This window comes from Lissotriton vulgaris, unplaced genomic scaffold (assembly GCF_964263255.1).
Source record: "Lissotriton vulgaris unplaced genomic scaffold, aLisVul1.2 SCAFFOLD_3362, whole genome shotgun sequence".
NCBI classification, from domain to species: Eukaryota; Metazoa; Chordata; class Amphibia; order Caudata; family Salamandridae; genus Lissotriton; species Lissotriton vulgaris.
In genome coordinates this window covers 95,553-119,473 of record NW_028243025.1, presented here as the reverse complement: position 1 = coordinate 119,473, position 23,921 = coordinate 95,553, and the positions used below count along the sequence as shown (strand labels likewise).

Below are 23,921 nucleotides of genomic sequence, written 5' to 3'. Positions count from 1 at the left end.
GAAATTTTCCTTGCCGCTCATTGGTGTACATTACCTATAGCTAATAATTTTAGAAAGATTCTCCTGATCATTTGATTTAATACATAGGAATGTACTCAGTAAAAACTATTTGTCTTTAATATTACTGTAAAACTGTTCTGCAGACGGTGGCTTTCTTCTTCTTCTTTTGTAATAGATTGTACATAGTATATAGAATGTTTTTGTAGCTCCTTCCCCTGACTGGTTGAATGTTTTTGTATGCATGTGATATGTATGATACAATGAATGACTTATGAATCCCTTTCCTCCTCTTTCATGTATCATGTGTCCTTCTTGAATAGGTAATTTTGTATGAAAAATTAAAAAGTATGATTTCTTTCAAAAAATGCTAAAAATAAAAAGCTATTAATTAGCAATTCCCGCTCTTGAATGTTCCTTCAAGTTCTGTCAGGTTAGTTGTTCATTCAATTTATCCACATCAGTAATGGTATTGTATAGCAAAGCAAATGGCTTTAACTTAATAAAAGGCGAGCCCTATTGGATGTTTAATGTTTGTTTATTTTGATGGGAGAGTACCGGCACTCTTCTGACACAAGCAGGTACTCTGGTACAGTATCTGCACTTCTATTTTTCCATTTCAAGCATTCTTTGTAGCGGAGCCACACCCTTCTCTTCTCTACATGCATGCAAAGAATGCCTCCGAGGTCGTGGTATTTAGCGACACCAGTGTGCTATAGACATGACAATGACGGGGACCATGCTTGTCTGCCAAGGGCTGGCAATGGAATTCAAAGAAAAATCCTGGACTGGAGAACCTCATCACGCATGGACCGAAGGGTCGGGGCAGCTGGGCATCCACTGCAGCTACAATCGCATGCATTTTATGAAATCAGCACTGGAGGTTCACACACAGATAGGGCGGTGACCTAAATCCATGTCATTAGTGACAGGTTCCTTTCCTAGGCTTTAATTATTACCCATGGTGCCGTCTTGGTTTGTTTTTATTGTTTTATTTAGACTAACACACCTGATAGCAATCATTTGCCAGTTACAAGTCCAGGACTGGAGGTAGAGTCCGTAGTGACATGGAGTGAGGTGGTCCCTACATCCAGGGAAACTGGGCAGTACTATCTTCAGAGAATCCAACTTCTCTCATGTCATGTGCGAGTAGTTCATCCTGTCCTGAATTTCTCTTTACACCCAGGTGCTTGTAGTTTAAATTTTAAATTACAAATGCAGACTGCATTTACCATAATCCATAGGAAAAGTTGGACTGGATGAGCTACACAGTCTGTCACCATAGAAATCGGAGATCCCTGTTCCCTTGATTAACCTCAAGTAGGTTTTGCAAACAGGGTAACAGGGAGAGACTCGCCCTAATCTGAGGGGCAGAGTGTACATCCCACAAGAATTGTGCTAAGTATTTAACATCGGGGAGAGGAGTTGGCCTAACGGCTAGGACGCTCGACCTCAGACCTGGGGAACTGGGTTTGAGTCATGGTAATGTCGCTAAACATCCTGTGATTCTGGGCAAATCAATCAATCTCCCTGTGCCTAATAAAAAGGAATGTGTGTCCTCGTGTAACGTAACAGGTGCTATGTAAAACGCTCTGATACAAGATTCGGGTCAAGTTTGCGCTATAGAAAACTCTGCAAATAAAAATAAAAAAACATAAGGAGGAGTATTGACGGACTCATAAAACCTGGAACAAAAGTGTCCACTTTCCATATACTCGGGGCCACTGGAATTATGTGACATGGGAGCACCAAATTATGCTGCAGGGTTGACTAAATGATGCGGCAAAAAAAGCCAAACTGTGCAGCACATTTTTTAATAGTATTCATTTGTTATTTGGTCATCTTAACACATAATAATACTGTTAGGTCAAATATTTCACCCCATTAGTACCAGTTTATTAACCAACGACAGAAATAATCAACTGAAGGTGACAAGGTAACCTTTGCGAAGGGTCTTAAACTGTGTATGAACACGTTGCTACACTTTTAGTTACTTTTTATCTGCTTGAGCTCGAAAAACATTTTATTGTTAAAATCTGCAGATTATGCAGCAGATGATGGATAATGTGGAAAATGTAGCAAATGCATATTTATGTGGGAAATCCGCGGCGCAAAATCGCATAATTCCAGTGGCCCTCCGTTTACTGAAAGAGAGCTACCAGTCGGTCGTGTAACGATTACACATGAGGGGTGTGGCTGCTTCTCGCTGGTGCCTGACGTGGCGAATGGGAATATCTCATTTGCATTTTTTTTATCTCCTTAACACAGTATGTTGGACTGCATACAAGTACATCACCATATGCTGCACTGTCCCTTCATAATAAGTGGTAGTGTGCTTTACAGTGCAGCAATCAAAGTGAACAAGTTAATTCACTATTAAATGTAATGTAATGATAAGTAACAGAAATGGGAGTCAACTATGGCCAATGGTTTAGCAAATGATTCAAATAAAATAAAAATGAATATATGTAATTTTGAGGAAAGAAAATTAAAAAGTGTTTTAATGTCACCAAAACAAAAGTACACAGAAAAACACTTAAGTACTGCTTGCTTCTGTGCCTTCCGCCACCATGTGGGGCACTTCCCTGTCTCCCAACTAGTGGATTCACTACTATACTATACATGGAAACTGATTTGACATGCTCATTTTTGTCTTTAGAATAATTCATGGTGTGAACTGTGTGTCCCGTGAATCGAGTTTCTTTACTGCGTTTTAATGAAAAACAACTTCAGAAATAGCCTCACTGAGATAGACCAGGTGGCCTTCACAACTGACTAATTACAACCGGTTCTACACGACAGATGATATTGGATAATTCATGTCTATCAAGAAAAAGACGAGCAGGGTTACAAGAATTAAAATAAAATACCAAATGGAACCAAGCGTCACCATCAGGAACTGAAAACCAGTTGAAAGAACCAGCTGGAATCAAGAGGAATTTTCTCAATAGCAATTAACTGTATGCCAAAAGACACACACACGCCAGACACTACTTCACAGAGGAATAAAGTGTAACAGGCTAAGTGTAATCAAATGCAGGAAAAACTGTGTGTGTTTGTCCCGATCCTAAAGTGCACTATGGCAGCAGACAATTAAAAATAGTGCAAATGTAGACACACACGGATAGACCGCTTCAGAGGAAATAAAGACACACATGTGACAAGAAATAACAATAAGAAACGTCTCCACCTGGGAAACCAGTAAGAGGGCATGCCTGCACCTGATTTTAGCAACAACATGCAGATATGGTTTGCGAAAAAATACATTAATAATAAAGGCTGCCTGGAGACGCTCGTGACTTACCTCTGGCAGATGCGTTCCAATGCTTGACGTTCTGCAAGTGAGCCTTGGCTCGCGGCACAATACTATTTTATCTGGGGGCCGCCAACCTCATTTTTCCACTAGAAACTATCCTGGGCGGCCACTTTTAATCAGTAAGAATGATCGGCTGGTCGAGCGCGGTGAGCAGAAGTCAAGCCCAGGTTCATTTGCATCGAATGTTCCCTGGTGTTTGCGGCTATTTTCCTTGCGGTCTGAATCACTGACAGTAATCACCAGCATGCCAACCACAGTTCCCACAGACCGCCAGTGATCCCTGCCCATGGATCTGGAAATAAAGATGGCTGGAGTGTGCGACCAAAGCGATACCCTTTGGTATCGCTTTGGAGTGTGTGATCGGCAGTTGTCAATATCAAAACAAGCGCTCACCAGGCACCGCGCACGACGTAGACTTTCCTCTTTTTGCCGTCCCACTTGGACGGGTTCGGCTGCACTTCCTGCTGACAGAAAAGGTTTATTATCTTCTTTATGGGGCCATCTGTTTGGACCCATAAAGAAGATAACAAACCTTTTACGCCAGCAGTAAGTCGGGGAAGTCCGTCCGAATGAGACGGACTACAAAGAGAAAAGTGTACGTCAGAGGACGCTCTTTTCCAATGGCAGTCCACGTTTACCCTAAAGGGTGATGCCAGCCAAAGGAAAAAAGAGAGGCGGGGCTTAAAGCCAGCTAGTGAAACTCACCTAAAGTCATGAAATCTCGCCAGCGAGACTGTGCATGCGCAGCCTACTCAGGCCGAGACCTAAAAATATAGAACCAAGCTGGTTAAAAAAGACATCATGCATACATACATACATGGAGAGCTTTGGGTCAGCCCTCTTCATCCATTGGTCTGTTCACCCCTCATACACATTTTCCTTCCACTCACCAGGGAATACGGCCTAGGGTAATAGGTCAGCCCTCTTCATAGGTTGGCTTTCTTGCACTGTGAGTGACAGAATTTCACCTCATCACAAGTGCACGTACGACTAATAAGAAGCGTACTTCCATGCCACGGCTAATGTACGGTTTATACTTTACCCTGTCAATGTTTTTTCTATACTTTTATTGATCTTTTTTCATCTTTTAGTCTTGGTTTTGCATTTCAAACTATCGGCCTGATTTAGATCTTGGCGGTAATCCCACAGTCCCTCAGTGGAAGAGGTTTCAAGTACCCCGTCAAGTTGAAGGAGTCCCACCCGCCGTATTTAGATGTGTGCTGGCTCTGCTGCTTCCGTCGCCGTCAGGCTGGCGGTATTCTGCTGCGCCTTTTTAGATGTCCCTGTTGGGCTGGCTTTGTCCTAGCCGTAGTTTGCTGAGGGAGTGAGTCCCTGGTGGAGTGGAGACTAGTAAGTACAACTGATTTTCGTGACAATTAACATATATGTTGCGTTTGCCTCAAAAACATATGTAGGTAACGTTATGCCACTTTTTTTTTTATATTGCATGCCACACAAACATTCACACACACACATACACACGCACTATTGAATGCAAACCCACAAGCACCACAACTCCCACAACCCTCACAAAACTATACTTTTCTTAAGGGTTAATGCATTGGTGTTCATTTTACCTTGATAAGTTGGAAAATGAACACTACTGCATTACATATAAGGAAAAAAAAGTGGGTAAGAGCAATGTGAAAATACACAAAGCTACAGCAATTCTCACACAATTCATAGTAAGACATTGGAAAAAGTTACTTACCTTAGACACCGTAGTCATTTAGCGCCATAGTGGAGTTGGAGCTGCGAAAAAAGGAACCTGGACGATTTGGTTCAAGACAGAAATTTAAGAGGAAAACAGTAAAAAAAAAAAAAAAAAAAAAGTACGTTCTTGCCTCATTTTCTTTGATTCCGCCAACTCACGGTAGGAGGCATTCCCGCCACAGTTGCCCCGAAGGAAAGCCAAATCATTAATAGCTCACCAGTTCTCTTGGCTGAACTCCTGCTGACAGCCGCTTCAACCTATCACACCGTTGACGCAGGTGAGAATTCCTGCCAGAGCTGGCAGGATTATGGAAATCTTTCATCCATGGACCAGCAACATAGAAATAGAGTGGGTGGACCGCCAAGTAGGCGATGGTGAATCCGTTGAAAAAGTGACAGCTGGACCATTACTGCCAAGATATAAATCAGGCCCTTTGTCTTCAGTTTTCTGGAATTCAAAACTAATAGTACATTTGTTTGAGTCAATAATAATCATTTTTCTGATCTCCAACCTCAGGGGGCGGACATTGGAATCCTAGGTATGCATTTTCCTAATTTCCCATGATTCTGAAGGTTCTGGCTCAGATGTTGTGTCAAAAAGGGAGTCTGACTGATCACACTAGTTTGGAGAGCTGCAGCATGTTTTTCAGTTTTAATGAAACACCTATGGATTATTCCAAACCTCCTTTGCCGATACCTATACTTTTTCAACCCGAAGGGCATTGCTCAAACTTTAACACAGGGTTATTTAGTGACTCTGGCAGCAAGCAGGGTTTCAAGACTAGAAAGTAATCTTGGGACTTCAGAAAATTTAAAAAGGAGCACAGTATCTAAAACAAGCAGAATTCACTAAAACCATATGTACACATTCCTAATAGCAAACCATTGCAATTGCAAACTTATCATCTTTGGATTCAAACTGTTTTAATTTAAGATTGTAAAAATTGGAAATAAATGCTAAATTCTAATTTGACATTCAAAGTAACATTTAACCTACGTATGTTCAATACTGATCTGGATATGAACTCACCTGATGAAATACGGGTTCTTTCCATCTTAAATAAACCTGTAACAATACGACGAAGAACAATTAAATATAAAACAAATTCAGATAACGTTGACTTCCATTTCACGTTTGTATAGTTCAGGTACCTCTGCCAGAAATATACTACTGTAGGGTGGTATTGGAAAAAAATATGGCACTGAAATAGTCATGTAGTTTAACCAACTTAATTCCTTAAACATGACATGCACAGGTTTTACATTTTAATTTAGCATTAGAAATTAACTTCAAAATATTCTATTCTGTGTGAGGGCATACATAATTGGGGGGGGGGGGGTGGGGGGGGGGGGGGGGTAGGTTTTTCTACACCAATGCTAAGTATACATTTGACAAAACTCATGGGCAATTAATAATTATGAAGGGTAAATATGTAAAGCGCACTTACTGTAGTTACTGTTAAACTGAAAAGTAGTAGTATAAACATAAGTGCATAATTGTATGAGTTTCTGGATTTGAAACATTCATACCTGGAAGAAAAGCATGAATTTGCACGTTAGAACAATGTGGCAGTGTAAGCAAGAACAGAAATATGCATTTCGCATCATACATAAAAGGAATCAAACAATTTAGAAAAGTTATTTGACACAGAGCTGGACACTTGCACATTTACAATGCAGCACATAAAGAAAAATAGGAATTCTGACATCTCAGAGTCAAGCTGTAGAAATATTGCAATTAACTTTTAAGCAACCGTATGTAAAACTGGTTTGATTCAGGCAGGATGGGATCTACAGCAAAGCAATACTAGGTTGATATCAGCAGGCAAATGACTCAATTGTCAGGACAGGAGAGGTGGAAAATTGTTATTTCACACAAGATGGGCAAACCCCTGCCCCACGCCCTGGAGTGCCATAGAACACAAAACACAGTTTGAGCCAGATAATCTCATGATAGTTTCAACCCCATTAGTCGGTCAGATCATTTCTTTCCTACCATCACTTCAACTACATCACTACTTCGACTGCCATTACTAAGATTCAGAATCACTTTCACCAACATAACTGGACTAAGACTTTTAAGGTAAGTGTAATTTAGCTTTTGGGCTATTATAATCTTATTTAATTTTAATTTCTTTATTTAATTTAGGGTTACGATAAATGTTACTTGCATTCAAGTCAACTAAGGGGTATGTTTAAGGTTAGTGGAAATTATTTTAAATTAAAGGTTAGGTTCATAATTACTTATTGTTTTATTTAATTTAGCTAGTGTTATTATTAAAGTCATTAATTATGATTTAATCTAGGGCTAGGTTCAAGATTAGCCTGCGGGTCAGAATATGATTACTTGTTTTTTATTTAGTTCAATTTAAGGTGAGAGATAGTATTAGTTTAATTTAATGTTACCTTTAGCAATATGCTTAGAATCAGGTGACCCATTGGAATTGTATTTCATTTTATTTAAGACTGATATTAATTTAATTTAATTCAGTGTTAGGCTAAATTGAACCTTAGGACTTCAGTGCCATTTCTGACTAATCAAATGATTGGAATATAGAACTTTCAAAAACAAAGTAAATGATAGACGGCCAGCTATTCTAATGAAATACTGAGGGAGACCCTGCACAAATGGTTTGGCAATGCAACAGAAGGGCCACAACAAACCTTTTGACTGTGACCAGCACCAAAGATAACAATAGACAACATTAGGGAAGATACATAAATTGGAAGAGTGATAAAGTGAGACTATGGCATAAACAAAGAGCAGCAATAAAAAGAAGACAAAGATTTGCAAATTATCTGATAAGGGTTGGGACCGAATAGGCAAAAAATTTAATATTGAAGGAAAATGTTCTAAAAGAATTGTCTTACAAAGGTGGTGGATAAATGTGCCACCCTTTTGCAATCTGAATTACAGTCCTTTTTCACAGGGAGTTTCTTTCATTTTACTTAGAGAAAAATACTATGGCTAAAGACTACTAGTTTCCTAGCACACCCAAAACCTCTTTCCAAACACATTACTGCACAATGTGACTTCCATTTAAAATATGGTGATCTCATCTGCAACAAAAGTGTATATATTGTGAGCAGACACTTACTTTTGTTAAAAATCCAGCACCACAATAAGATAAAGGAACACACAGTTGATTGTACCTTCCTTTACAACATGAACTCCAGCGACCTGAAATTATAACCCAACCCAATCAAAGACTGATAACTCCATAATCCCACTTAACCCTTTAAAATTATAGACAAAAAAAACCTTAATCCTATTATGACTGTTACCGCGCCGTATAAAAATATTCAAATAATTATCTAGGAAAAAATTACTTACATGGTTTGAAAAATAAAACCATCATAGGATGTAATTGAGAACCCTGCTTGATTTTCAGCATCAACTGAGTATGCCGATATCAACTGGGTATATCTGGTTAGTGGGGCCTAACTGGGTAGATTTATGGCACCATTTCTTATTCCCACGTTGGACTGTTGCGTGCTTTAATTAAGACACTGGCTTGGCAGAGGGTCAATAATTAAACAATATTATCCAAGGGGCAGGTCATTCCCAGGTAGTTATTGAGTAAGGCCCGATTGTAGTGGATTGGAATGGGACCCATAACAAAGCCTTACTAAAATCATAGTGCTTGAAAGACAGGTTAAAAGCAAAGGCTCTACTGTAAGATAGAATGCACATCAGGGGTACTGGTGAGCTAATGAAAGAATTAATGCACATTTTCTTTCAAAGAATATTCACTTCCACTATGAAATCTAACTCATTTTCCATGACAGTTGATGAATGAGGTAAGACAATCACTGCAAGGGACTGTAGCTATTTAATTTAACAGATGTCTAACGTCTAACTATTATCTACTTCATAAACATTAATTTATTAACTAAAAGCTGAAACTTTGCCCCATAACCATACTGCGGTATCTCCAATATTCATATTTCTACATAATGGCAGTGACCCAGTTTAAACCACAATCCATAGATGATTTAAAAAAACATATATGCCACATCACCCTTAACTGACACATCCTATCTATTTTTAGTTATTTGCAGATTTATTTAGAGTTGAACCAGACCTTGACCTGGTGTCAGAGCACTAAACAAATATAGCAATCATCAAACAGCTTAGGAATGTCTTATAGGGTAAGACACTGGCAACTTCATGGTAATGTAAAATTGTCATATGTCAATATATTTGTAATTACATTATAGTCCAATCTTATGTTGGCCACCAGGGAACTAAGAATAAGCCAAAACCACAGAACTTGGGCTAGGGCTTTTTTCTAAATATGCTCATGATAATCAAGGAACAATTATCAAAGATCTAATAGGTATCACTTGAGGTGGTCAAAGTTCTGAAATACGGAATAGCTGTCAAGGAGAATACAAAATATGTGTGGACTGGTAATTGCATAGCAATTCAGAAATCATATTAAGTCACTAGTAATCTCATGTAAACACATAAGAAATCACCCAGAGCTAACAAATGCATCATGGCTCGAACATCAGGATTTTTTTTATTTACACTCAGTCCAAAAAACAAAATCAAGTAAAAATCGCAATGCTGTCCCATGTAAGTCCTGATTTACACATACTGATCTAGCCTTTGCTTCACATTTTGGTACTTGTAATTTTGTTTGGTTTTCCCATTATTAATTCAGACTAGAATGCAATGAAAATAAGCTTTGGCAAAGCCAACAGGTCTCAGATCTAAAATGCTGAGCTACTGTCTTTGCCAGCACTTTTTTGCAATCACACGCATACACAAACTAGAAAACTGAAAACAAATGTAAAAAACAGAGCAGGGTGGGGCAGTGCGTTGGAAGCAACACAGAAAGCAAGAGGGATGGGAAGTTGAATGGGAAAGCAGCAGATGGGGGAAGAGAGCAAGACCTTACATGCACTCTCATGCAGTGCTTATACAAAAAGAAAAAAGTATTTCCCTGAAAGTAAGCCTGTTAAGCAGTGGAAGGATACAAGCCACCCAGTGAGAACACTAAGACAGAAATACTCCTGGGTGGGGCCTACACAAAAATAGGGAGGAAAGGCATAAAATCTTGAAGCAAGGGGTTTTCTCAAAGCCCACTGTATGTATATTGGAAAAAATAAAACATGCTAAAGTGGTCAGTACCTGAGACCTAAAAATGAAACTAGATAAGCTGCTAACGCTACAGGTTAAAGAGAGCACTATGAGCAATGGTACACAATCGAACTGATACCATATTCAGTAAGAAAATATTTAGGGGTTTCACTCAGAAACATATGTGAATTGCAGAATATAGCAGGGTGACTTTAAGTGGCACCCGCAGAACCCATTATAATCTTTACAAACGTATGGTATTTTTGTATACATGTATATTTTTCTTTACTAAAGATAAACAATACAAACTTCAGTTATTTGTATTCATGAAGCGCAGTATAGGGATTCTCCTTTTCATGGGGCAGAAGTTGGCCCATTCATGTCAGGTAACAGAAGTGAAAGATACCTACGTAAACAAGCATTGGGAAAGCGTATAGGTCGGTCATTGGCAAGCTAGTACATGTTCTTTTTTTGTTTTTTTTTTACTTTTATCCAAATCATATTTTACAAAAACAAAAAAGTGCTTCTGCCTAGAGTTGGGAATATCCTTGGTTAAAAAAAAAGTAAATTTAGCAATAAATTAATCATTGCATATAATTTTAACATTAGGAACTGATTCTGGAAGAGAATGGTTATTGTTGAAATTTCCTGGGTATACAAGAAGATCTCGGAAGGGGAAAAGATCATCATAGTGTGGCTCAATCTGGCCAAGGCTTCTGGACAGGTTTGTCTCAGCCCTTGAGACATATGGCTACTAGGTGGGATGCAGGTGTGAGTGATGTGAAGTTTGTGGGTTCAAGACCAAACATATTACTCGATGAGGGTGGTTGACCCTGGCTTGAAGTGCCACCAGACAGATAGATGAATATATAAATTGCCAGGGGAAATATGATTCTTGGAAGGCGGGGAGAGGAATGATCAGGGGGGCCAAGTCTTTCTTGGCTAAGAGAAGTAGGAGGTAGGGGGGAGGTTCACTAGCATAAGAAGAGGGAGCAAACCATAACTGGTAGAAACTCAATTAGTTCAAATGTCTAGCAGGTATAATGATGGCAAGTGACTGTAAAAAAAGACACACTGTTTTGCAATGTTTCTGGAGACCGAAGGAGTGACATTAGAAAACACTGGTTGAAATATTCTTGGCCCTTCTTAACTAGTAATCCCTGAAATTGTGCTTTTCCGCCAAGACCTTAGCTTCTATTCTGCGCTTTAAAATGTCTAGTATAGCAGCTCGGATTGATCACGCGCAGTACCCACACAATACTCAGAAATATTAAGTCAATTAATGAAGATATGGAGTATCTTATGGAAATTAAATTAGTGTGCTTCGAAAGACACAAACTTAGGGATAGACAACACTGCTAAATCATCAAAAATATACCCCCGAGAGTAGGGATATTTAAAAATTAGGAATTTCGACCTATCTGGAACAGAAGTAAGGGAACACAAAGAAGTGGCTGTCTTCGTAAATGAATATGGTGAAGTGACTTTGTGAGGGACACTGGTTTATATGATCTGGGTTATTACATGATCAGGTTTATTTCTCATTTAAACAAATTGAATGTATAAAGTGAAATTTTCAAAATGATACAAGCAATGAAAGATTATGGTACAAAAAGATGGTAGGAGGTGAATCTTCCAACATCACAATAACGCGATTACTGAATGCAGAAAAAGGGGATTCTTAAGATGCAAATTAAATAAATGACCAGAAGCATCACAACAGACAGAAAGGTGGAGTGTACTTAAGTGTTGGGTAGCAAGCAGAGTAAAACATTGAAAATTAAATTGTGCACAAGGAGGATAAGGATCGGTCAATCAAATTATAGTCAAAGATTTAAGCTTAAGAAGGGGAATGTAAACTACAACTGTAAGTGAACAATTTAGAGTGGCAAGACCATGAACACACTTCAAGACAATATAGGCAAACAAAACAGGAGAAAATATTAAAATTGTAGTCATTGAAGATGAAAAGGGATAGATATAGGGGCTTAAACACAAGTCCCGCGGTATAATTCAACACCAGAATAAAAACAGATCATGAAAAAAGGAGGAACACAAGTCCCGCGGAGATAGGACAAAGGCATGCTTGAGGATTTTAGAAGCATGAAAGTAAAAAAGGGTACATTTATCTTATATTATCTAGTTGGAAAGAAAGCAGGAGAAAGGGAAGCATAGGGAGAAGCTGTATAAAATGGGAAACGTTTAGTTTAGAGGTATTATAATGAAGAAAATGGCAAAACACATGTCGAGATCTTGCATATGCAACCTGAAATAGTAACGTGAAGATCAAAATCAAAGGAGAAGAAATAGTAACGTGAAGATCAAAATCAAAGGAGAAGTATCAGAATCGTCTGTATAGAATTGGAAGAAGAGGCCCACAAAGAAAATAGTAGAGCAGCAATAGAGTTGTCAACCATGTCAAAAGTAAATGAATGATGAAAGAAGATAGACTTACAGCTTCTTCAGTGAACAAGGAATGAGGCATGATTTGTGATTAAGAACTGACCATGCGGTGTACCTTCTTAAAAAATGCCTGTTCAGTAAGTCTAAATCTGAGCCAGTTCACAGTGCAGGTCTCACTGCAGTTCAGTCTGGACTGCTCCTATTGGAGAAGGACTAACGCTGATTTGCATAAGGGCAGTCCCTGTCTGTAGTAGCACAGTGAACAGAAAACCATGGGCAATATGAGACCCAGAGTAATAACCCATGGCTGTAATTAATTCAAGCTCTCTATCCATCACTTTTTTTTTGGTTTACTCACTGATATTAGGAACATGACCAGGAAGAAGGAGCAATCGATCAAGAGCTCTGTTGAATATGGTTGAGTTATTTTGTACACCTATCATTCTTTTCTTGTTTCAAAGTTCTCAGACTAGTTATCTAGGTGGTCTTCTTTAACACTACTTTTTATTTACCGTATTGTTTCTCCTCGTATTTAGTTTTTTCTTCTTTTACATCTATTTAGCCCCCACTCCAGGCAAAAAAAGCTCAATAGAAATCTCAAGTAATAAACAAGAAGTGTGTCTGGCTAGCAATTAATGTCTGGTTCACAAGAACAGTACTGTAGAGTTTGCATTCATCACAAACACTGTAGCCTTTAATAATTTTGCTTGGTTTTTAGCCAGCAACTCGTGAAAAATGCACACGGGCGATTACATCTTTGTCTGCAATGATTCCTTTTAATAGAAATTGGCAATTCGATATTCTTAACAGAAATATAAGCAACCACATTTGTGCATAACCTGGAAAACAGGCCAATTTCATAGTAATTGGTCTCAAATAACTGCATTACAAGGTTTTAAATATTTTGAGCATCCGTCCTAACCTTTACCAGGCAGATCCCCGAGAATGTCTTTCAACAAGTACTTACAGGCAGTAGACAAAAATACAACAGCTGTAGATCATTGGCAATTCATCCAAGAGCTGGAAAGGAAAAAACACAAAGTATGAACACAGGAAAATAATGAGCACTTGTACAGAGCGAGCTCTCTGTGGCACATTTTCTTGGCTGTCAACTGCAGCAAACTGATTCAACATTACATCTACAGCCTTTAACGGAACAGCTGCAAGTAATTATCAAAAGGAAACAGAAGCTCCTATCTGTGGACCGAATGGCAAAAGGGGATGAAGTGTGGAACATTTCATAAAAAGGCCAATTAAAGAAAAATATGTTAAAATGCAATATCATCATATTCCTTCAGGATGTACCAGAGGTGGAAGGGGGTGGAGGGAGTTCGAAAGAGACTCATTCCATATAATGTCTGGCCTGACTGCTCAAAAGAGTAAGCAGTAGTGGATATTTAGTGCTTTCTGAAAAAAATACTAATTTTGCTGTCATTTCAAAAGAATGACAAGCATTGGCAAAGCCAATAGGTCTGGTCTTCAAATGCTGTTGTTTAATTGTGGTGTGCAGAGAAAAACACCATGGCAGGAAAAAATACAAAACAGTGATTACTTTCTGTGTTAATTGCATGTTTGAGATAAATAACTGAATGTTAAGAGTCAATTACATGACGTGAGAGGGTAATGCTCCTTTGGGTGGAGCCAAAACCCACTATTTTTTCAAAGAATTTGTAATAATAGATCTATATACAGCTGTGCTGTCAAGCCAGACCTAAAAAACACAGTCAATGGAAACAAAATAGAGGAAATAACAGGTGATTTTTCAGGAATCAACTATCGACAGACGTGAGGATACTTTGATGTCTGGTACATTGTTTGTTATTAATCTGCAACAAAGGGATGTCTGTAAGACCTACCTAAAGTCTTCAACAGAGGGAAAACAAAAAAGAAAAATACGGTCTTGATCTTGCTAGTAGATGGTAGACAATAGCATTTTAATATGTGAATCGTATACTGAAGAATGATTTCAGCAGAGAAGTAAAATCAGGGCAGACTCGTCTGTGGGGTTTCCTGCGTTGATGCCAGGTTTGTACCAAGCTGTCCCACTCCCTTACTGTGTCTACATTGGTTGATGGTGGCTGCCACATGAGTCTTGCTGTTAGTCAGTTCTCTTTCTGTAGAAACATGCCCTGCCTTCTGCTACTTTACCAAACGTGAGACTTACTTTGCATCCATTGCTCCACAACCACGTATTTTGTGGAACTGGATTGTTTCCAAAACTGCATGTCAAATCCGTAGGTATTTCAATCATTTTAAGATAGATCCCCATTAAACATTTTTTTTCTAGACTACACAATTGTACATCTTAGCATCCCTTCATTAGAGGTCTGGTGCAGGACATGTACTCACTACCTGTGCATCTTTCCGCTTGACCCTCAGCGGCTAACATTTAGCGACAGGACCACACAAGTTGGTATAGTAGAGCAGGCGAGGCTCCACCAATAATGGCAAGAAAATACCATGATTTGTGGTTGATTAAACCTCTTTATAAACCCCGCCTACATCGGCCGTGCTTTGTCAAACCCTTTAATACTTTAATGACAAAAGATATGAAAGACCCCCAAATGCTACTGTGTTGTGGACTTAAAAACCCACGACCACATTCTGCTCTCCAGAATGTGTTTGCTAGAAATGCATCTAACTGTGCCTTCTCAAGACCACTGTTGACAGTTTCCCTGATTTTGCCCTTATTTTATATTTGTTTGGATTTTAAGCATGATACACTTTTTATGCAATTTTAATAAGTTGAAAGTTAGTGAACTACACTAAAAATATATGTACGGTTAATCTGCAAAGTTGGAAGGGTAGTAAAGTGAAGAGATGGATCCCATGGAGTTTTGCAAAAGTCATGGCTAAGACATGTTAAGAGATGAAAACTCCATTACCCCCATTCCTGCTAATTAGTCCGCAAACATGCTGCTCTACTTTAAGGCGGGGAGGAGAGTGAGGGTTCAAGCCCTAGGCACGAAGAACAAGCCCACTGGACCATTACAATGGAGTTACTGCTACCCAGCCCCCAAGAGCCTTTAGTACGACCAACAAGGATCTAGAGGATAGTCAACTACTCATGCATAATGCTATCACATCAAAGTAGCATTTCATCCTCCATGCAAGTGTTGCACTTTGTATGCCTGTGGAAGTCTCAGTGTCGTGGTGCGCTTCAAATTGATCTGCCAAGTCTTAAGAACAGATTGCCTTCTGGCACCTGTGTCCCCAATATTTTTCTGCTCCACAATTTATAGAATGTGTGTAAATTGTTTTTGGTGAGGCCTCTTTGCATTGGTTTTATTTATTTTTTTTCCATTGAATTACATAGTGAACTGCTGCTTTAATCATGGTCATGGGAGGAATCCACCCTGAGGAATCAGGCATCTGAGTAAGAGCTTCTAAAGTACCTGCTGGTAAAAGAACCATGTCCCAGAATCAAGAGCGCAACAGATGCTTGCAAACAGTCTAACCACTGGCAATTGCTTTGGATAGCATTTCAACAAACAGTTAATCGCCTAATGTGCCACTCTAGACATAAACCCATCTTATGCAAATCTGCACTGACTGATGCTCCTCATGGGAACATTCCAACCTGAAATGCTATGCGAGGCCCCCCCCATCCAGAAGTGAACCCAAGCAACCCGGACAGTTTCAGTCTCATCAGTGACGTATAGCTTGGATCCTGTGGTGGAGTGGGTAAGGGCTCCATGTCTGGGCTTCCCCTTGGACACTTGGGGTATTACATCAAACACAACCAGGTGATGGGAGGAACGCTTGCGAATAGTCCAAGCACTGGCAATCACCTGGGTACCATTCCAACCCATCATTTTTTGCTAAATGTGCAAAACTAGACAAAGGCTGACCTTATGTAAATCAGTACTGACCCGGATGCTCATGGAAACAGTCGATCCGGTGGAGAAGTGGGTCCCGTGCTCACTGTGCCACTGACACCAATCTACACCCTACTGTTGTGGCCCAAACAGGTCTGGGGTTGCTTATGTTCCTTTATTTATTTATTTATTTATTTTTATTATTATTTTTTTTTTTTTAATGTTCCCGTTCTGAAGGGACCTGTCTTAGTAGTTCACAATGGAGGGTTCCTACTGGAGCTGGATCAAGGTCGATTTGTATATGGCTAGTTCCTGTCTGAGGTGACATTGTGCACAAAAATATAATGGCTAGAAATGTGGCCAGGAGTAGTTACTGGTGGAGGAGATTAAAGTATTCCACCATCACTTTGTTATTTTCTTCAGTACAGTGTCCTAACTGCGATGAGTACGCCACGACGTGGTTTCTATGCTCACTGTGTCGTCACTGGAACCAAGCTGCACTCTATTAATGGGAACCAAAGAGGCCAGAACCAGTCTGGGGTTGCTTGTGTTCCGGTTCAGAGGTCACCTGAACTTGCAGTTTGAGCTGGACAGTTCCTATTGGAGCAGGATGAAAGCTGATTTGCATATGGCTAATTCCTATATAGGTGACATGGTGGTAAAAAAAAACATGGACTGGAATGTGGCCTGAGCGCTGAGATTAATTTTAGTATTCTACCATTTTGTTTTCATCTGTCCTTTTGAAACAGCATCTTCCTGGGATATCCATCTATCAGTACCACAACACTTTGTTATGGCATGTTGATTTGTATGGCACAGCTAATCACCCATGAGAGTATTCAGGCGCTGGAGCAGGAGCACAGCCCCGCTGGTGCTCTTAGTTGAACAACTTGGGGCTGTATTATGGAAGTGTCTCGGGGTAGCAACGGGCGTTTGCACTCCCTTTGCACGCCCCGGGGCATTTTTGGTATTACAGAAGGGGCTGCAGACGGTTGTGCATCCCCTCCTGTAATACCGATAGCACTGTTGCACATAAAGCGCCAGTGCCATATTCAGAGGGCGTTCCCCCATTGGCATGGGGGCATGATACCATGCAAATGAGGGACTCTGTTTGCCTCTGCGCCCGCACTGTATTATAGATGCGGGTGCAGAGGCAAAATAGCTGTCAAAACCTAGAAGGTGGCGCACTGTCAGTGCGCCCCCTGATGGCAGCCCCTTGGTCTCCCCAGACATCTCCTTGCAGGTGGGTGCAGTCACTCACTGCACCCGCCTGCAAGGGGATCTCTCATGTCCTTAAAAGTGCAGGCGGGTTGCTGTCTATACTTCAAAGCAGCTGCTCAGTTTTTCACATAGCGCAATCCATGTAATAGGGGGCACTTTCCCGGTTTGCGCCCAGCGCACCTGTTTTAAGGTGCGCCGGGCGCAAACAGGCAAAGTGCGCCCTTTACATACTAGGACCCCAGGTCTTCACTTTGTTACTTGCAGAAGTTGAGGAGTGGAGTAGCAGTCCTGATGTGTAGAGGAAGTTCATTCCAGTTTTTGGTGGCCATGAAGCAGAATGGGCGACCTCCTGTCACGCTTCTGAGGAGGTGGGGGATTTTTGCGAGGGAGAGAGATGGACTGCACTCGTCTGGAGTGCTGGTAGAGTTGGAGTCAGTCATTGAGCTTGCTGGTCAAGTGCTGTGGAGGGCTTAGTTGGCCTGGGTGAGCAGCTTGAATTTGCATCATTTCTGGATGTGTAGCCAGTGTAGTTCGGTGAGCTATGGGGTGATGTGAGCACTTCTGGGGATGTCTAGGACGAGTCTGGTGGCAGTGTTTTGGACTGCATCGTTCATTCCCTTTTGATGAAGAAGCACGAGTACTTATGCGCCTGGACCTACTGCCAAGTCCTGACCCAATGCACACACCCTTGTTGACTGATAAGAGCACGAGTCCAACTCTCTATCCCATGAGACAGGACAAAAGCACAGATAAACGGTAACCTGGGTTTGTAAGAGGTGATGCAAATGACTGCTAATCCAAGAGTAATAAGGTAATAACTATGTGTAGCGCCTTACACTAGACACACAGGATAATAACAAAGAAACCAAGATGATACAGCAAGCAGATAGCATCTCACCAGGATCTTATGTTTGAATCAGAATATTTACAAAAAGTGTGTTAACTGGGCCATGTAGCAGACAAGGTGAACGTGATGCTGGATTGACCAGAAGCCACCTCGGGCATGACCACAAATTTAAGGATAAACCAATAAGAGGAGAAAACAACTTCATTGATTAGCACTCAAATTTGCGGAGTCAAAACCAGCATTCTAAAGACGCCTTCTTCTTGGGAAAAAGACCTCCATCTGCCATCAAAATCTTGCAAGGAAGAGCAGGGTATTTTCATATCATCCAGGCAAAAAGGATGGCCCTCCACAGGATCCAGGTTGTGGAGGGTCTACTCAAACGTAAGACTTAAACTACATGGGAAGACAAATCTCCAGGATGCCATGGAACTGTGGGATAACGAAAGAAAGAAAGAGGGTTGCTTGTGCGTGACCTTATTATCATTATCGAAAAATGTCACTAGTCTCAAAGTCTGAAGCTACTGCCATGATGGACAGAGCTGACCGGCAATGAAACAAGTAAACTTTCATGATATTAGCTTATACTCTTGGAATGTCAAGGTTTCTAATGATTTCTGGGCTAACACTGTTGAAGCAATAGTCAGCCTGACTGGGACACGTGAACTGTGGGTAACAAGTGCAAAAGTCAATTAAACCACACTTCCCTGCACTGTTCTGTAGGGTGGGAAGCATTTAAACAGTAAAACTTAGCTAATACCCTATATGTTTCTTTAATTTCCATTTACAGCACAAAGAAACCCTCTCAAGGGTACTAGTTATGCTCTATAAAAAAATATAAAATAACTTATTTGGTATAGGTGCTGTTGAGGACTGGGAAGTAAGGTGCCCTAAGTTCTTCAATGACGTTAATTTTCTCTCCTTATGCCAATGCCAGAATAAATATTAAGGCTTTGAGAGAACCTCAGTAGAATGCCCCTGAAAGGATGCAAGAAACATTTGTGGACACACCTCTCCATAGGTTCTCATACCCTGAAGCAAGATCAGAGCACTGGTAAATGTGTGCAAGTTCACATTTAAGAACTTGTTCATGGTATTTTGAAGAATTTCAATTTTAAGACCAATTCCTGAGTATCGTCGAGCTACATCCAGAGGGTATCTTGGTAATGGCTCTGTTGGAGAAGCCCATAGTAAAGGACCAAACTACAAGTCATGTTGTGCTCCCACCCAAAAAAAAGCAGAGCCCAATCAAAAAAGGGAATTGCTCACCTTTTATTACCATGTGCAGAAATCCGATAACTTCTAAGGAGGTAACAGTTGCAAGATGGCCCCAAAATGCTGAGTATTATAGACATAGCATTCAAAGGTGTCCAGCTCCGTGGACGTAGACAGGAGGAAAGAGACTCTGTCCTGACACGATAGCCGTTCATTTCATCAAAGCTAATAGGTTTGCCTACTGGCTTTGTCACTGGTTTTTAGTCTTGCAGTACAGCATACCGATGCTGTGCGGCATTGGCTAAAAAACAAAGTAAAAAAAAAAAAAAGCACTAGGAAGCAGTAGTTGTGCCTTTTTGTAAGCGTGCACACCTATAAAATGTCGCACCTTTTTTATTTACAGATGTGGATTAGTAAATAGAAAAACACTAAGTAGCTTGAAAGTATTTTTCAGAAGCATGGGGTGGGGGGAAGCAACACAGAGGGCAGGGTGGAATGAAGCAATGCAGGAGGGAGGGTGACAGAAGAAAAACAGAGGGTGGAGTGCAGGGGAGAAGCAATGGGTGAGAAAGAAGGAGGATGCGTTTGGGGGAAGTGGCACAGAGCTGGGGTAGGGAGGAGAAGTAACAGGCGAGAGAGCAATATGGAGCAGGAGAGGTAGAAGTAGAAAGAAAGGAAAGCAAAGGATGGGGCAAGGAAAAGCATATGGGACAGAGGAGAGCATGGAGTGCACAGCGAGAGATGTGTATAAGGGAGACAGCTGAGAAAAACGTGACCACTCATGGAGTGCTTAACCCAAAAGAAAGAAAGCGGAAGCACAGAAGCCAGACAATCTAAAGAAAGGGTATGCTCCAAGGAGTGCCAAACACAAGACTGACAAGCTAGGAAACAATTAAGAAGGAGGCAAATGGGAGTGACAGGAAGGGCAATAAATGGTAAGCAATAGGTGGTTTCCAAGTCACTGTATGTTTATGTTCTATTTAAGTCCACAATATGTCTAGAAACAGACAGAGCATTTGTTGTCTTCTAGGCTGGACCTAACAGAAGCATTTGCAATGTAATAGGTCTTGCATTACTTTAAGTTTGACCTATTGGCTTTGTAAATAATAATGTTTCCTTGATTTTTTTTTGTCAACAAATATCCCAGCAGTAGCATAAGCAATACAATGAAAATCCATGAAAATAGATAAGGGTATAGTACTATTGGCTGTTACTAGGTGTCCCTGTGGACTTGTAAAAGGATCTCTATTAGCCATATGAGGTACCGCACCCTTAATGCATTTTTTAGGTTTTGCCTCGCCAAAAAGATGCGCTCTGCGCATCTTTTTCGCGCAGGCGAAAACCTGATGAGAACTGTAGTGTGGCTTTGGGTCGGCCCTCGTCATTCATTGGCTGGCTCCATAAATGGAGCCTAGCCATTGGACGAGGGGCCTGTCCGTCAATGCCGGACCAGACACGGGGGCGTTCCCGACATTCTTTGGCTTTTGCCGACGTCACGCGACGTCAGGCGAAAGCCGGGAACGCCCCCGAATCTGTTCCGGCATTGCCGGCACTTCTGCGTCTCTCCTCCCCCGTTTCCCGCCCCGTGACTGGCCGGCCGGCCAATCCTAGCGCGGCCGGCCGGAAGTGCCCGCCCCCGGCAGCCCGGGGGAAGAAGGAAGACGGCAAAAAGTATGGCGGCGCCCGCGGGGCTCCCGTGGCCTGGAGGGAACCCCGGGAGATGCGGAGGACGTTGCCGGTCTCCCATGCCGAAGAGGGAGACCGGAGAAGTGCCAGAGAGATTGCCGCCGTCGACGTTGCCGGTCTCCCATGCCGAAGAGGGAGACCGGAGAAGTGCCGCCGTCGCAAGGTGCAGGTGAGTCGATTTTTTTTTTTTTTTCCGTGGACATATTTTATTTCCTGCTGGTTGGTGTGTGTCGGTGGCTCGCGCTTTCAAATAGCCGAAACCGCCTAAGTGCCTCCGTGTGTACGTAGCCAGACATCTCCAAAACCAAGTCTGAACTTTACTTACTTGACTTGAGTCTGAAAAAAGGGCAAACAATGAATGCGTGTGCCTGCTTTAGAAGCCTGTTTATCGCGCTTTCACTTCTTCTTCCCTGGAAACCGGTAACGTTTCCGTAAAGTGTACGGCGTTCAAGTTTAGATCACATGCTGTAGTGTAAACAAACTCCTTGCCTGAAACACCAGGCAGCAGTAACAGGGTTACAGCTAATTTGCCTTGTGCTGTTGTCTGTTTTCTTCGTGTCAACCGTGGTCCCGGAGCGAGTTTTTGCTGAGCAACAGGCATTGCAAGTACTTTTGATTACAATCCAGCTCTTGTCTATTAATGTTGTGGGGATGGGGGTTGGTGTTCAGTCGGACCCTCGTGTTGCTGTTTTGATTGTGGCTCGAGGATATAGACACACATAGCTCTATCAGTTAACGAGAGACCTCCTCTTTGCGTGATGTTGAATTGCCCTTCACTCTGAAAGAAATTATTTCTTTTTAATGAAAATTGAAGCTGCTGTTTCTTGTACAGGGCTAAAGGTTCATGGTCCTGGGAAAGAATGGCGTGTTCCAGGAAATCTGGTCTGTAGCGCACGCACCGCTGCTATCACCAGTAAGTGTGTATCAGTTGTGAGTCAGCACTCGAAGATCGCAAGTTGCCAGGCGTCAGAAGCTCATGCAGTCGTTTCTATGTCAGTTATAGTTGTTGTTGGAAAACTACATTTTTTTGCCAGGAAAAGCCAAACGTCTTGTTGTACACGTGCATTTCGCCATGGCAATAAATACACAACCACACGTTCCAGAATTCCCAGGTAAACAGTCCCTGGAAACGAATCCACACCTGACGTGACCACTTGAGATCTGTCATCAGGCGTTGCCTGCGTTTTTCACTGTTATTCTGGAAATGCTCCACTTTGAGTCACCGTGTTTATTAGTACATTTATCTGAATTTTGAAATGGATAAAAGGACACATTCAGCGTGGAGGGGCCACCGCCCCCCCCCCCCCCCCCCCCCCCCGAAAATTACTTCACTGAATGGGAAACGTTATTTTAAGCAGAATAGGGAATAATTTTACCCGGGGCGTGGTAGTCGCGCTAGAAATGCAGCTTTTTTGGCAGGCACACAGATAAAAATAAACAAATCCGGCTTAAACAGTAATGTTGTTGTTGGCAGCTTTTTATTATAGTGCGTTTTGCTTTGTGTCCTCGGCGAAGTGGTGTTCCTATCTCTGTTGGTGGCGTGGTATCTCCTGTTCACATCCTGGAGGACGTCCCAATCTGTGACAGTCTTCCTGTGGTTTGCAGTCCAGTTTTGCCCACTGTGTATTGTTGTGCATTCACCTACTACGACAGTTTACTTTGTATGTTCAGTGCTTCAATTCTTTAGCTTCTATTGCTGGGTTTAAAAAAAATATATTTTCATATTCTCGGTTATTGTACTTGTGTTTACCGCGGATATATCAGTGTGCCTCACTTAAGTGCCATTTCTTAGCTAAACTGCTCTTTAAAATTGGAGGCTAGCGCAGCGTACGAAGGGGGTGTTGAACGGCTCCTGTCAGGATTGGGAGGTGGGGGCTGCGTCATGCGCGCGCAGTTTATTTTTCCGGGTATCTCGCGCTCTCCAGTGACGCCGAGATTGATAGATCGAATACAGACTGCGCAGAATGATAACTAATGCACACCAGAAGGGTCTGGTATCCTCTGTGGATGAGATCTAAAGCCCTGTGACTCGCATTAAATGTAGCATACTTCTGCTCTGTGTGGGGGGGGCTCTGTGTGGGTGTATGTGTGGAGGGCGCTGTGTGGTTGTGTGGGGGGGCGCTGTGTGTGTGTGTGGGGGGGCTCTCTGTGGGTGTTTGTGTGTGGCATTTGCGAGAGATTAAGCTATTGGCATTGTAGGGGGGCGTGGCTAGCCGAGCAGCGAGATGGCCGCTCTCTGAGTGAGCTCCGCCGGCTGCTACGAATAATCCTTGAATAATCCTGTTCCTGGCGACTGCGGACCCTCACCCTTCTGGGGTTCTGCTCCTTAAACCCGGGTGATCCTCCTGCCCAGGTTTGGAGCGCGGCGGCGGCTGATCCGAGCAGCGGGACGAGCCACCGTTCTCACCGGCAGGCGAGCGGACCTGGTCCCCGACCGGAAGTGCCTGCTGTCGAGGACCGGATACCACTGTGCGCCGCGGCTGCAAGGGCCCCAACCACTCGGACCCGCACTGAGAAGCGGACCGGACGTGCCGCTGCCATAGCCACTGCTGGAGCCTGTCTGCGGCGGCTCCCTCACTGAAGACGAAGCTGCTTCCGCTCGGCATGAACCTCCGAGGA

At 41.9% G+C, this 23,921-nt stretch overlaps 1 protein-coding gene across 1 annotated transcript in view; it reads right to left on the bottom strand.

The window, feature by feature from the left end:
• Positions 1 to 23,921, bottom strand: part of LOC147668741 (alkaline ceramidase 3-like) — a 106,656-nt gene that overhangs the window by 44,653 nt on the left and 38,082 nt on the right. The window contains exons 3-5 of the mRNA XM_086948465.1: positions 13,486 to 13,538; positions 6,475 to 6,556; positions 6,057 to 6,092 (exon numbers count right to left, since the gene is read on the bottom strand). Coding sequence (XP_086804591.1) covers positions 6,057 to 6,092; positions 6,475 to 6,556; positions 13,486 to 13,538 — 171 coding nt within the window. The remainder of the gene's footprint in view (positions 1 to 6,056; positions 6,093 to 6,474; positions 6,557 to 13,485; positions 13,539 to 23,921) is intronic.